We start from the raw sequence: 14,029 nt of genomic DNA on the forward strand, positions 1-14,029 counted from the left end.
TTTCGATTCATTGCACTTGGATTTTTTCTATTTAAAATACTTCTCAGTTGAGGCAATGTGCGAATAGCTTCCTCCGCTGTTAAATTTTCAGCTGAAAGAGGACATTTGATCTCTACTAGACCATCTTCATCGAGAAGTCCATCAGGAGAAGCACCCAAGCATGGATTGTCACAATCAATAAACAATCCGCATGGTTTAATATCTTTTTCTAATTGTTTAGATAAATCTTGTTTTGCTATTTCCTCCATATCGCGGCCATATTTCATGGCTGCAGTATCGATGGATGGAGGAAACAAGATATTCTTTACAGTCGATGCGCGAGACGTTGTTGGTCTCATACGACATATCACTCCAAAATTTGATGCTGTCAACATTTCTCTTCTTAGTGATAACCAAAATTCGCAATCACTTTGCTTTCTGGTTTTGCATTCAATTTCTTGCCTATTTTTTGCATTTTCGATCAATTTTTCTAAATGTTTTTCCTTAAATTGCTCGAATATTTCAGGGGAGAGATCTGGTTGTTGCGATTGAGGTCCGTAATAACCATCTGTTCCTATCTTTCTTTTGAATTTTTGGGGTTTTCCGTCTATTTTTCGACATTCTCTGGTTCGAGCTATTTTTCTTTGACGTCGCTTCTCCAGATTTTCGATAGGAGGAAATAGGAGGAACACTGTTACATACGTTCTTATGTAATTCTGTGAGAGCTTGTTGCGTGTTATGTTGAATAACAGCTGCTGTAACTCTCGTATTATAAGAACCTCGCGCGCCATACAAAATGCGCTTTCCGCCTATTACGACGACTACCGAGTGATACAGTTCCGCAAAATTATTTGTTACATTAAACAACAAACTGTCGGAATGAGCGCTTAAATATTTAATTGCATTTTGTATTTTTGGATAAAGACCGTACAATTTCAGATACGGAATATAATTTTCCGTATCTGTATCAGCGATGTTCTCGCATGTACGATCCTTACATCGCTTGTGTTCACCAAAGATATGACTAGGAACATTTAATATATCTTCCCGTAAATTCTTTGCTAATACTTGACAATCCGGAGTATCCTTCTCTCCCCTTCTACGCTCAGCTAATTGTAATATTTCTTTTCTAATTTTTTTAATATTGTTTTTCACAATATTTCGTGATTTTATAAAATCACGATTTCTACGCAACTTTGGTTCGGTCGTCTCTGCAACTACTTTTAATTTTTTGCATAAATTACGAAGCAAATGATTAGTGCATTCTATCTTTCGCACTCTTACCATATGCTCTTGATATGGATTATTATTTAGGATGGACTGATACACGTTGCTATCACCATCGGCAATAAGTGTTTTAAAAATTAGTCCATGCATTTCAATGCTACATTTGAATCCTTCTACAACGGCATCACTTTCCATGCGTGTAGAGCTCGCGTTACGGTCAAAATTTTTGTAGCATTTATGAACTTTTGCCTCGAGACCTTTTCGTTCCGCCGTATCACATACCGTGCAAAATTTATTGCGAATACCAATAAAGAGAATTTTTCTTGTGCGATAATCAAGAATAGCTACAACTCCGGAAAGTGAATCGTAGACTGTGCCATACGACCTCTTCGCCCAACTGCCATCCGCTACAACGGTTATGTACGGAATACCATTAATCACTTCATTTCTTTCTAGAGCGAGTCGCTTTTCCTCTTCGCCTGCCATTTTCATATCTTTAAGAGCTGTTTTAAAATATTCTTCGAGTACTATGTCTCGATGTTTGATATATGTTTTTTCGGACATGGACGGTACATTTGCAGCTGCAAACATTTCTTCCATTTGAGCAAAACCAATCCCGGTAGTAATGGTTCCAGCTGCAATAGCCGTGTTGATGTCCAAAATTTTTTCATCTGTAGGATGTGACCAAATACTTGCCCTATGATGGCACATATCACATCTGTAGAAATACTGAGTCTTAAACCCAGAACGATGAATATTTATGAGTTTCCAGTATTTAAAGCTGCACTCAATTCCTCGCGCATGATCGTCAAATATTCGATGCAGTTCTTCATGGAAGAAAGCAGTATTTACAAGACTATCACCTTCAGGCTTATACTGTTGGATACGATCAGTATCTACAAAGCCTGTGTTTTCGATGACAAAAGTATCGTCATCTTCATATTCAGGCTCAGGCTGTTGGATACCATCCGTTTCTACACGGCCTGTGTTTGCGATGACAAGAGTATCGTCATCTTCATATTCAGGCTCATGCTGTTGGATACCATCCGTTTTTACACGGCCTGTTTTTTCGATGACAAGAGTATCGTCATCTTCATATTCAGGCTCATGCTGTTGGATACCATCCGTTTCTACACGGCCTGTTTTTTCGATGACAAGAGTATCGTCATCTTCATATTCAGACTCATGCTGTTGGATACCATCCGTTTCTACACGGCCTGTTTTTTCGATGACAAGAGTATCGTCATCTTTATATTCAGGCTCATGCTGTTGGATACCATCCGTTTCTACACGGCCTGTTTTTTCGATGACAAGAGTATCGTCATCTTCATATTCAGGCTCATGCTGTTGGATACCATCCATTTCTACACGGCCTGTGTTTTCGATGACAAGAGTATTGTCATCTTGACATGTTTGTACATTTTTGTACTTACCACTTTTGAAAACTGGCTCCAAGCACTGTGAAGCTTCATTAATGATCTTCAAATCCATCAAGTCAGGCAGTAATTTAACTGAATCCTGATAATTGATAGATTCGTCGCCAGTATTACATTTCTCAAGAGACAATCCTTTCAGCATCTGTCTCCTGTAAAAAATAAATATATTAGTGAAACATAATGTTAATCAGTAGTTGCGCAAATCTACAATTTTTAAAATTTGTTGTAGCGAGCATGTTACATATCAATATATACTTTTATGACAAAACAGGCCTGCGGCGGTTTGCACTTTTAATCTATTCAGTCCAGCAAAATTACACTTTTTTGTACAAAAATTGATAACTTACATTTAACTTCGCGTAAAACACAATTAATGTGTGTAGATTAAGACAGGTACGTTTGCCACTTGCAAAAAATTAGGGTCATTGCAAAATTACGAGTTGAAGTGAAGAAAAAGCAGTTTTTTGCTTGTGACTGTAAACTAAAAACGGAATCAAAAAATGTTTTAAATGTTTTATTTTTTTTTTAATGTTTTAATTAACAATTACATAACTTTTAAAATATTTACGCTGTCAAAGTAAAGTAAAATGTATTTAAAAAATGTGATTTTTTTAAATTTTAACAAACTTAATGTTTTAGTTATATTACTATTATTTGCATTAGTTTTTTTATTTAAATGTTTGTTAATTGCATTAAATTATGCGAAAAAAAATAAAACGTACACATTCCTTGTGTAATAAAAGTAGTAAAAAGATTAAATTATATTAACATATAGCATATGCACATGCCGCACAGATAAATAAATTATTTATACATATTTAACGCGTCAAATAAATAGTTTTAAAAAGGAAAAAATTAATTATTACGTTTATTTAAGGAAATATAAGAAAATAGTTTAGCTCGTTAATCTTGTCTCGTTGAGATAGCCCAGATTTAAAAAAACTCGTCTTTCTAGGACACTTAGTTTCCGAGATAATGACGATTGAAGTTATTTGAACGTGCTAGATCAATTTTGTACGCGCATGCCTGGCCGCGCGCACGCGGCTTCGCCGGCCACCGCTCTCGGATTGATACTGCTTTTATTAACACATTTACAGTAGTCAATCTTCATGAATCGTTTCAAATTTTGGAGAAAGACTACTTTAACGTTTTAATAAGACGCTGTCAAAATTTCAGCTCTTAATATTCATAACTGTAGCAACAATAATTAAAAAAAAAATTATCTCTGTTTCTAAACAACCTAGAATGACGTACTTTTTCTAAATTTAGAGAAAAATCGCACCTTTTAAATACATTTTACTTCATTTTGACAGCATAAATATTTTTAAAGTTATTTATTTGTTAATTAAACGTGTTTTTTACACGTTTATTTAAGACAATTGCATTGCACACATTTTGTAATGCCAGTATATAATACTGCAACTTCTTAAGAAGAGAAAAACTTTGGTTCTAGTTTGTGCGTGGTCTCAAAAATGTAGACATAAAATTTTAGTGGAGCGCTTTTCGGAATGATACTGAAGTTTGCATCGTTGAAATGCAACGATTTCAAATTTAAAAAAAAAATCGATGTAATCCCTAATAAACAGGTTTTTCTTGCATGATTGGTGATGAGATTTCGCAAAAACATAATAAAACAAATGTCAACAGTATTTCACCCTCGGAACTCACCTCTAGATAAGATTAAAATTTAAAAAAATTTCTCTATTCTTTTTTATTCCAAGGATCCAAAATTTTATGAACGTTATTCGTTCAGGAGTTCTGAAAATGAAAATAAAAAATTGCAAAAAATATCCGTCCCTCGGAACACACTCCTACAGAGGGTTGAAACCTTAAAAAAATAATTATGATTAAAATACGGAGGGACAAAATTAAATAATTTTGAAATGTCCAATAAGAATACTATTCGGTTTTATACTATAGCTTATATTTTTTCATTAATAAAAAAATCTTTAAAAAGATTGGCACTTAAAAGGATCAAACCCGGTGATACGCTAATAATAATTTGTAACGTCGATAAGCTTATCGAGGATCTGTTTTGTGTTTTTGTTTTCAAGTCTTTTATGCCGAAGGTATCGAGTTAGATTCCGGCAGTGCGGGTTACCCATACCCGTACTTGTGCCCTATGCCCATACAATGCTTGTAATTTTTAAGAAATGCTTGACCTGTAAAGTCATTTTTTATTTAAAGAATATCTTTTTATATAAAATATAGTTACAAAATTTTTATATAAACATTTATATTAGAATAAGTATTATAATTTTCAATATTTTTAGTAGTTTTAAAATTATTATTAAATATATAAAAAAGTAATTTATTTTTTATTGAATTTTATCCTAGATGACATAACAGAATGAATGATAAGAAAACAATAAATGGTATGCCGGCCGTGCACGGTCGTGGTCAGCTTTTTACATCATTCCTTATGTATCAATTTTTAAACATCACTTACAATCTGGTAGACGTAGCTGAGAGCGTAAGGGCCGAAGCACAAAACATGGTGTAATGATTAATACAGTCGTAGTGCGACAAACATGTGCGTGTCTACGTCTACGACTACGACTGTCTTAATCATTACGCCATGTTTTATGCTTCGCCCCTAAGACAGCGAGCCGATAACGCAAGTATCGCGCGTCGTCGCGTGTTTGAATTTTTATTCTTTTTTTTGCATTTATATAATTACTTTTGCATTGTAACTATACAACACATTTAAAAATCGTTTTTTTAATTAATTTTTAAATTTGCCGTATAACTTCCATATATTAAAAATGTAGCAAAATGTTTTTATTTACAATTAAAGCAAATAAGATCAATTTTAAATAATTTTTTAATTATACCATTTTTATGTTTATATGCGTATATAAAAATAAATATACAAAATTATATAATGTAAGTGCAGAAAATCTTCCTGATAATTATATATACATGTGTTCAGAGTAAGTGTCTAAGGTGTATAATAGGTTGTAGGAAGATAAAAAAAGGAATTTAGGTAAACGTTAATTTTTGTGTTGTTTTGCGTTATTATAATAATCGAAATTTTTTAAAATAACGAATAAGAGCGCGCCAAGAAAATCACTCGAGCCGCTCGAGCTGCAGGCCTCATAGTACGGCCCACTGTATGAAGCATGGGTGCGATGCGGCGAGACGTGGGAGCGGCGAAACGTGGCAACAACGCGCTTCCCCTCTTTTCCCCCTTCACTGACTGCCGCCGTTTCCACGTCTCGCTCGAGCCGGCTTGAGCGCTTTTCTTGGCGTGCTCTCATTCCAGGGCCGCCGCTAGATATTGAAGCACCCGTTTTGCATATTCACTTACGCCGCCTCTGTCTCATTCGTATAATTTGAAAAATTATTTTGGTTATTGTAATAATGCTAAACAGTATGAGACTTTTACACTATAGATATTTTACGCTATATAAAAAAAATATTGTACATCTTAGACATCCTGTACATATGTATATACAATTATCAAAAAGATTTACTGCATTTACACTATACCATTTATATATATATATGTTTTTGTATATACATAGAAACATAAAAAGAGTATAATTTAAAAACCACTTAAAATTGATTTGATTTGCCTTACTTTGATTATAAGTGAAAACATTTTTTTACTTTTTCAATAAATGAAAATTATATGGCAAATTTAAAATAATAATACAAAAAACTTTTTTTTTAAGAGTGTATTCCGTTTCATGCATGATGTGCATTGTGCATTGTTGATCCTCGTTGTCTATCAAACAAATAAAAGAGAGAATAAACAATGCATTATGCACATCATGCATGAAACGGAATGCACCCAAAATGTGCTGTATAATTACATGTAAAAGTAATAAAAATGCAAAAAAAAAATAAATAAAGATTTGGACTCGCAACCGTGCACTGTCAATGAGTGCTAATACTATTTATTCTATTTTCTTATTATTTATTCTGTTATGTTATTTTAAAGAATAAAATATAATTAAAAAATTAATTACTTTCTTATATATTTAATAGCACTAATTTTAAAATTACTAAAAATATTGTAAATTATAATACTTATTCCAATATAATTATTTATATGAAAGACTTTGTGACTATATTTTATATTTTGTTTAAAAAAAGCATTACATAAAAATGTTAAAAAGTTAATCATAAAAATCATGATAAATTCTTATATTTAGTTTTTGTTAAAGTATGTAAAATATTTATTTTACAAATTGTCACGCGTTGTATTATACTAATTGTTCTTTGATACTCATTACTCGTATGAGAAAAACTATAGTTACGCGATGTTGGTTAAAACTTTTCTAAAATAAATGTTTTGGATGACACGTCTCATGTTCTAATTTTGTTTGAATTAAAATTAAAGAAGGAATGTTTATAAACAATTTTAATTTGTAAATGTTAATTTTCAATTTGTAAAGAAAAGAATTGATAACGAGAGAGAGAGAGAGAGAGAGAGAGAGAGAGAGAGAGAGAGAGAGAGAGGAGAGAGAGAGAGAGAGAGAGAGAGAGAGAGAGAGAGAGAGAGAGAGAGAGAGAGAGAGAGAGAGAGAGAGAGAAGAGAGAGAGAGAGAGAGAGAGAGAGAGAGAGAGAGAGAGAGAGAGAGAGAGAGAGAGAGAGAGAGAGAGAGAGAGAGAGAGAGAGAGAGAGAGAGAGAGAGAGAGAGAGAGAGAGAGAGAGAGAGAGAGAGAGAGAGAGCGAACGCGGTGGGCCGCCCTAAGCTGCGACTCTGAGTCCGAGTCCGTGCTCGAGAATTACCCACTCCACTCACGCACACGGATCGCGCCTTGTCTATCGATGAGACATCGGCGCCAGCCGCGATCGCGGCGATGACTCTTGCAATTGTTATGATCTCTCTCTCTCTCTCTCTCTCTCTCTCTCTCTCTCTCTCTCTCTCTCTCTCTCTCTCTCTCTCTCTCTCTCACTCACTCACTCACTCACTCACTCACTCACTCACTCACTCACTCACTCACTCACTCACTCACTCACTCACTCATTCACTCACTCATACACACGCACTTATTTTCCGCGGCATACAAATCTAACGTAATGTCAGATTTTTAAAAATATGCTATGGCACTTCTTAAAATCGGTTTATTACTATTACTACTACATTATTTTTAAATATTATATAATTTGTAACATAATTATGTTTATTAATTATAAAACAATTTATAAAAATTATCTTTTTACAAATATATTAGATAATGTAATATAAAAATTTTAATTCAAAGTGATGTTAATATCTTGTTACTATCTTTGTTTTTTTTGCAGATAATTTAACATGTCATTGTAAATAAATATTATTTTTGTGTCATGGAATAACATTATATTTTAAAACCGGTTTATCCTTCATGTTTTCTTTGCCTATAATTTTTAATTGTTTTAATTTTCCGATATGCTCGAAATTATTACGCGTTGCTGCTCTGTCATCGCTGTTGCACATTACCGCGAAATCGATCTCTCTCGCGCTACATCTGGAACGGATAATTGTGAAACATTCCGTTTATTTGCAAACTTGCTGAATTTTTCGAGAAACTAGCTGTTAGCAAGAGATAAGGTTCTCGCGAACAGAACCCAGAATTTTGTGAGAAATATTTGACGTAGGTATTTTCGGAGTTTACTGAAAAACTGTCCTTGAGGCACGAAAAACGACTGTCGCTCTGAGAACTTGCGACTTGGCTAAACCAAAGTAACTCTTACAAATTAAAATTAAAAGATAAAGAAAACAAAAAAAACAGGCTTCTTATATGCTTTATGAACGGATTTTTTTTCGCATTTTTTTATCATTTTCTGAAGCTCTTGAACGAAAAACGCTCATAAAATTTTGGATCCTCGGAATAAAAAAAAAATAGAAAAATTTTTTAAGATTTTAACCTTACCTAAGGGTGAGTTCTGAGGGTGAAACACTGTTGACATTTTTTAAATTATGTTTTTGTGAAATCTTATCACCAACTATGCAAGAAAAACCTGTCTATTATGAATTACATTGTGTGTGCATTATTTTACATACACCGGTGTTCATTAATTCGGGAACGCTTGAGATTTCCTGCTTTTCACAAAAAGTTAAGTTACAGAAAAACATAATGGTAAATAATGTTTGTTATAATGTGCTCGATTCGCGTAAATTCTTTCAAAATTTATTAAACTTTTCCAATTGTCAATAATTCTTAATACGGTAATAATTATTGACGGTGGAAAAAAATCTTTAAAAAAGGCTGTAGCCGGATACGGAGGGGCAATCTGCCCTCGCACGAATCATGCTCGTTTTTTTTTTGCTTTGATTGCTATCAATGTCACTTATGATTTATCCAACTATTAGTCCTTTTTATTGAACCGTTTTGGTATAAATAATAAAAATAAAAATTCCGAAAATAATTTATATCTTTTGATCGGCTTAACCGATTTTGATGACATTTTTGTATGTTATAGATATCATTAAGACACATTCATGAAAAATTCGGGAAAGGTTTCTAATGACGAAAACATTGATGAAAAAAATAAATAAGTATTCTTGCTTTTTTTAGTCCCGATATCTTTCTGGTACAATTACGATAATTTTTTTGTAGAATCTGGAAACAGTTTCCTACCGGACATAATTTCTTAGAAGCAATAAAATGGATAGCAGGTATCCATAAAAAATAAAGTATTCTTTTTTAGTTTTTAAAAATATGATATGCTTTTGCTACAATTGCCAAATTTTTTTTGGTAGAATGTTGGGATAGTATTCTACAATACCAAATTTTATCGAATCAATGAAATCAGTGGAAGGTACTTAAAGAAACAAAATATTTTTTTATCATTGTTTTTTTATATTATTGTCATATTTTTGCTTAAAATCTTGAAATGGAATCCTACAAAAAATTTTCTGGAATCGATTAAATAAATAGGTGGTATTAAAAAATTAATAAATTAAAATAATTATAAAAAATTGTATAAGTCAAATGTTTATTAATGATTCTCAAAATAATGAATTAATGAATTACATATACACATTCCTTCACATAATCACTCTTATACTATTATTTACAATATACATATGGACGGACTAATCTTCAACACTATCTTCATTGATAATAAGCGTGATGCCGTCTGTTTTGAATAGTGTACATAAATGCTGGCCTGGTCTCGTAATTTTTGATAAATATCGATTATATTGATAATAACAATAATTTGATAATAACAGTTGGGAGCTATTCGCACATTGCTGACATTATTTATTATTTATCCTACAAACGATATTTATCAAAATTTCCGAAACCAACCCAGCACTCATGTACACTATTTAAAACAGACGGCATCATGCCTATTATCAATAAAGATAGTGATAAAGATTGGTCCGTCCATCATATGAATGTTATAAATAATAGTATGAGAGTGATTATGTGAACGAATGTGTACGTGTAATTTATTATTTTAAGAATCATTAATAAACATTGGATTTAATACAATTATAATTTATCCTTTTATACAGGGTGTAATGTAATCGGAAGCCATCCCGTAATGGAAAGATAGACGGCATCGAGATGAACATAAAAGTCCAATATTGTTTTGGGTTAGGTCTATCAATAATCGAGATATAAATATTTCAAATTGTACGAATGAGAGCGCGCCGTGTGAAGAGCTTAGACGCTCGAGCTGTAGCGCGGCCCACTGTGTCGAGCATTGGCTGCCGGCGGCGGGGGGAAGAAGGAGAAGCGGTGCCGCTGCCTGTGCTTCGCCGCCCTCGCGTCTCACCGCACCGCGCCAACACTCGTGGCGATGGCAGCTATGCACATTCGCGATTACTTGACAAATTAGGAGTTAGCAAAGATATGACAAATTAAAACCGTAATAAACTGCTGTGATTAAGAAAGTCGAAAAAGCGAAAGCGATAGATACTTATGGAATCTACAAATAATTTAATTTCTATTGTAATTGTGAATAAGTAAAATAATAAAAGTTTTTCGTACATTCACGAAAGATTCTTTCTTTTTTTTAAATATCTTGTATCATGCCTGATCTAATGATTTCGTGATAAATTATACGATACGATCGTAATTATACTTGGAGATGTTAATGTCACCAGTATGGTTAACAACAAAGCGTTTTCTTTCGTAATTATACAATAGAGAACTTAAGTTTACGGCATATTCCAACAGAACTATTAAACATGATGTCTCCGTAGATATTTTGTCATATTCCAACGAGAAAATATACTTTCCTAACAGGAAACGAGAGAACGATAGACAATGATATCACTTCTTGAAATTCTTTTTTTTTTATTCAGACAAGTAATGGATTACGAAAAAGAAATCAATTAGATTTTTGTATTTTTCTTGATATCTATTCTGAATCAATCAGTAAAAATCTGTCGTAATTAATAATGTAATTAAAGATAAAAGAAATTACGAGTTCCCTATTGTTATGAAAGAAAAACTCTTCGTTATATTAATAATATTTGATATTGAACATCTCTAAGCATAATTATCGTAGAAGACATAATCTATTGTGAAATCGTTACATCAAGAGATATTTTTCTATCGTGTTATGAACAATAAGTGTAACATATTATATGAATATATCGCGCATTTTATAATTTTCTAATTAAATATTTACGAAATAAGAATGTATGAAGAATCAATCGTAGATATTAATCGTGATAAACCTTCGTTAATTTAACATTCCATGGAAAAAAAACAATAAGAAACGATGAGAGAATTTGATGCGGCAAATATTATAATACACTTATAAAAGAAAATTATCACTTTAGAAATCAATCGTGAATTTATGGTAATTTTTTATTAATGTTTTCATCAAGGATTTAACAGTACGACACAATTCGATAAGAAGCAAAATTAGAATTGTATGATACTGTAAATAAGATATTTAAGAAAAAGAAAGAATCTTTCGTGAATGTACGAAAAACTTTTATTAATTTACTTATTCACAATTACGATAGAAATTAGATTATTTGTAGATTCCATAAGTATCTATCGCTTTCGCTTTTTCGACTTTCTTAATCACAGCAGTTTATTACGGATTTAATTTGTCATATCTTTGCTAACTCTTAATTTGTCAAGTAATCGCGAATGTGCATAGCTGCCATCGCCACGAGTGTTGGCGCGGTGCGGTGAGACGCGAGGGCGGCGAAGCACAGGCAGCGGCACCGCTTCTCCTTCTTCCCCCCGCCGCCGGCAGCCAATGCTCGACACAGTGGGCCGCGCTACAGCTCGAGCGTCTCGGCTCTTCACACGGCGCGCTCTCATTCGTACAATTTGAAAAATTTATATCTCGATTATTGATAGACCTAACCCAAGACAATATTGGACTTTTATGTTCATCTCGATCCCGTCTATCTTTCCATTACGGGATGGCTTCTGATTACATTACACCCTGTAATTATTTTATTTTATTTTTTTGTACCACATTAAAAAAAATTTTGAATTAACTTTGGTGAACTAACGGATTCTAGTTGAACCTACTAGATTTACAATTAATTTAACAAAAATTATTGTTGAATTAATTGGAAATCTGGTAAGATCAACTAGAAATCTGAACCGTTAGTTCAATTCAAATTAATTTAACAAGGCTCTTTTTTTTCAGTGCACTAATTTATTTATTCGATTCCGGAAAATTACTTGTAAAATTCCATTTCAAGATTTGAAGCAAAAATATGACAATAATATCAAAAAACAATGATAATAAAAAGGAATATTTTGTTTCTTTAAGTACCTTCCACTAAATTTATTGATTTGAAAAAATTTGGTGTTATAGAATACTATCTCAACATTCTCAAAAAAATATGGCGATTGTACCAAAAGTATATATTTAAAAAAAATAAAAAAAAAGTATATTTTTATGGGTACTTGCTACCCATTTTATTGCTACCAAGAAATTATGTCTGGTAGAAAATTGTTCCAAGATTCTACAAAAAAATTTTCATAATTGTACCAGAAAGATATCGAGACTAAAAAAAGCAAGAATATTTATTTAATTTTTTATCAACGTTTCTGTCATCAGAAACCTTTCCCGAATTGTCCATAGATGTGTCTCAATGATATCTATAACATATAAAAATATTATCAAAATTGGTTAAGTCGATCAAAAGATATGAATTATTTTCGGAATTTTTATTTTTATTATTTACACCAAAACGGTTCAATAAAAAGGACTAATATTTGGCTAAATTGTAAGTATTGATAGCAATTAAAGCAAAAAAATAAAAGCATGATCTGTGCAGAGGCAGATTGCCCCTTCTTATCCGACTACAGCCTTTTGAAAAAATTTTTGCGAATCGAGCACATTATTGTATCAGTATAACATACTTGTTTTATTGTACTGTAATTTTTTATTTTATAATATTTTAATAAAAGTAATGATAGTGAACAGATCGCGGGAAACACGCATCGAAGCTCCACACGATTTACTGCAAATATCATCTGTAAACTCAAACGTCTAACATTTCCGCGAGTAACCAACATTTTACAGAAGATTACAACAGACAAAATTGACCGAAAAGTTCTAATCAGCCACAAGCCTGACATAAAACAAATCTTTTCACTAACGACATGATTGAATGACATACTAACCTTTTAATCCATGCTTTCTTGGTAGAGCGTCTGGCTCGAGAGAGATGCAATCTTTTGCTATTTATTTTTCGTCCCATTATGTCAACACAATACACACAAATTGTATGTTTTTGATAACACTGTTAACAACACTACTGTCAACGATACTGTTAACGGTTTTGTACGTTTTGACGTGAATTCGCGTGTCTCTCGCCTGTGATGCGATTTCAAGCCCGGGCACGCTCACGCACACATCGCACTCCGTCTATCCGTGAGCCACGTGAGCTCGGCTGCGATCGGCGTGAACCGTCGCGCACTCGACTGCATTCGCGGCCGTTTCGTCCCTTCCTCTTCTGCCCGTTCTTTCTGACTCCGTGACAATCACGGCGTCTAATGTTTTTTTCGGAGTATATTTATCGCGGGCGCCGTCGGCTCTCACGATTATTACAATCGGCGCATTATTGTAAAAATAAATATATACAATTTAATAGACAATTAATTGTACAATAAAAAAAAATGAAGACTTTAAAAGTCTTAAATATTTTTTCACAAATTATAGAATTAAAATATTAATTTTTAATAGAAAATAAAAATACATTAAAAAATTGAATGTTAAAGATTTTTAGTTGATTGATAAAATACAGATTTTAATTCTCAACTAAAAATACAGATTAGAAAATTTTAATGCTTGAATAAATTTTTTCAATTTAACATTAACATTTTAATTTTGATTGAATATTTATATTACATTTTATACTTATATGTTGCAGAACAATTTTCACGTTTTATTGCATTTAATTAAAAAAAAATTATTTTTTAATGAAGTAACATATTTGTTTCTTGTTTTGTAGACA

The 14,029-nt window shown here is 32.4% G+C and overlaps 1 protein-coding gene across 1 annotated transcript; it reads right to left on the bottom strand.

The window, feature by feature from the left end:
• Positions 1 to 472: 472 nt before the first annotated feature.
• LOC118648888 lies at positions 473 to 3,255 on the bottom strand. Its single transcript, XM_036295403.1, has one exon. It carries the CDS (start codon positions 2,782 to 2,784, stop codon positions 502 to 504), a length of 2,283 nt encoding a protein of 760 aa, XP_036151296.1. The 5' UTR covers positions 2,785 to 3,255; the 3' UTR covers positions 473 to 501.
• Positions 3,256 to 14,029: the final 10,774 nt, after the last annotated feature.

The sequence above is a fragment of the Monomorium pharaonis genome, chromosome 1 (genome assembly GCF_013373865.1).
Source record: "Monomorium pharaonis isolate MP-MQ-018 chromosome 1, ASM1337386v2, whole genome shotgun sequence".
Lineage (NCBI taxonomy): Eukaryota > Metazoa > Arthropoda > Insecta > Hymenoptera > Formicidae > Monomorium > Monomorium pharaonis.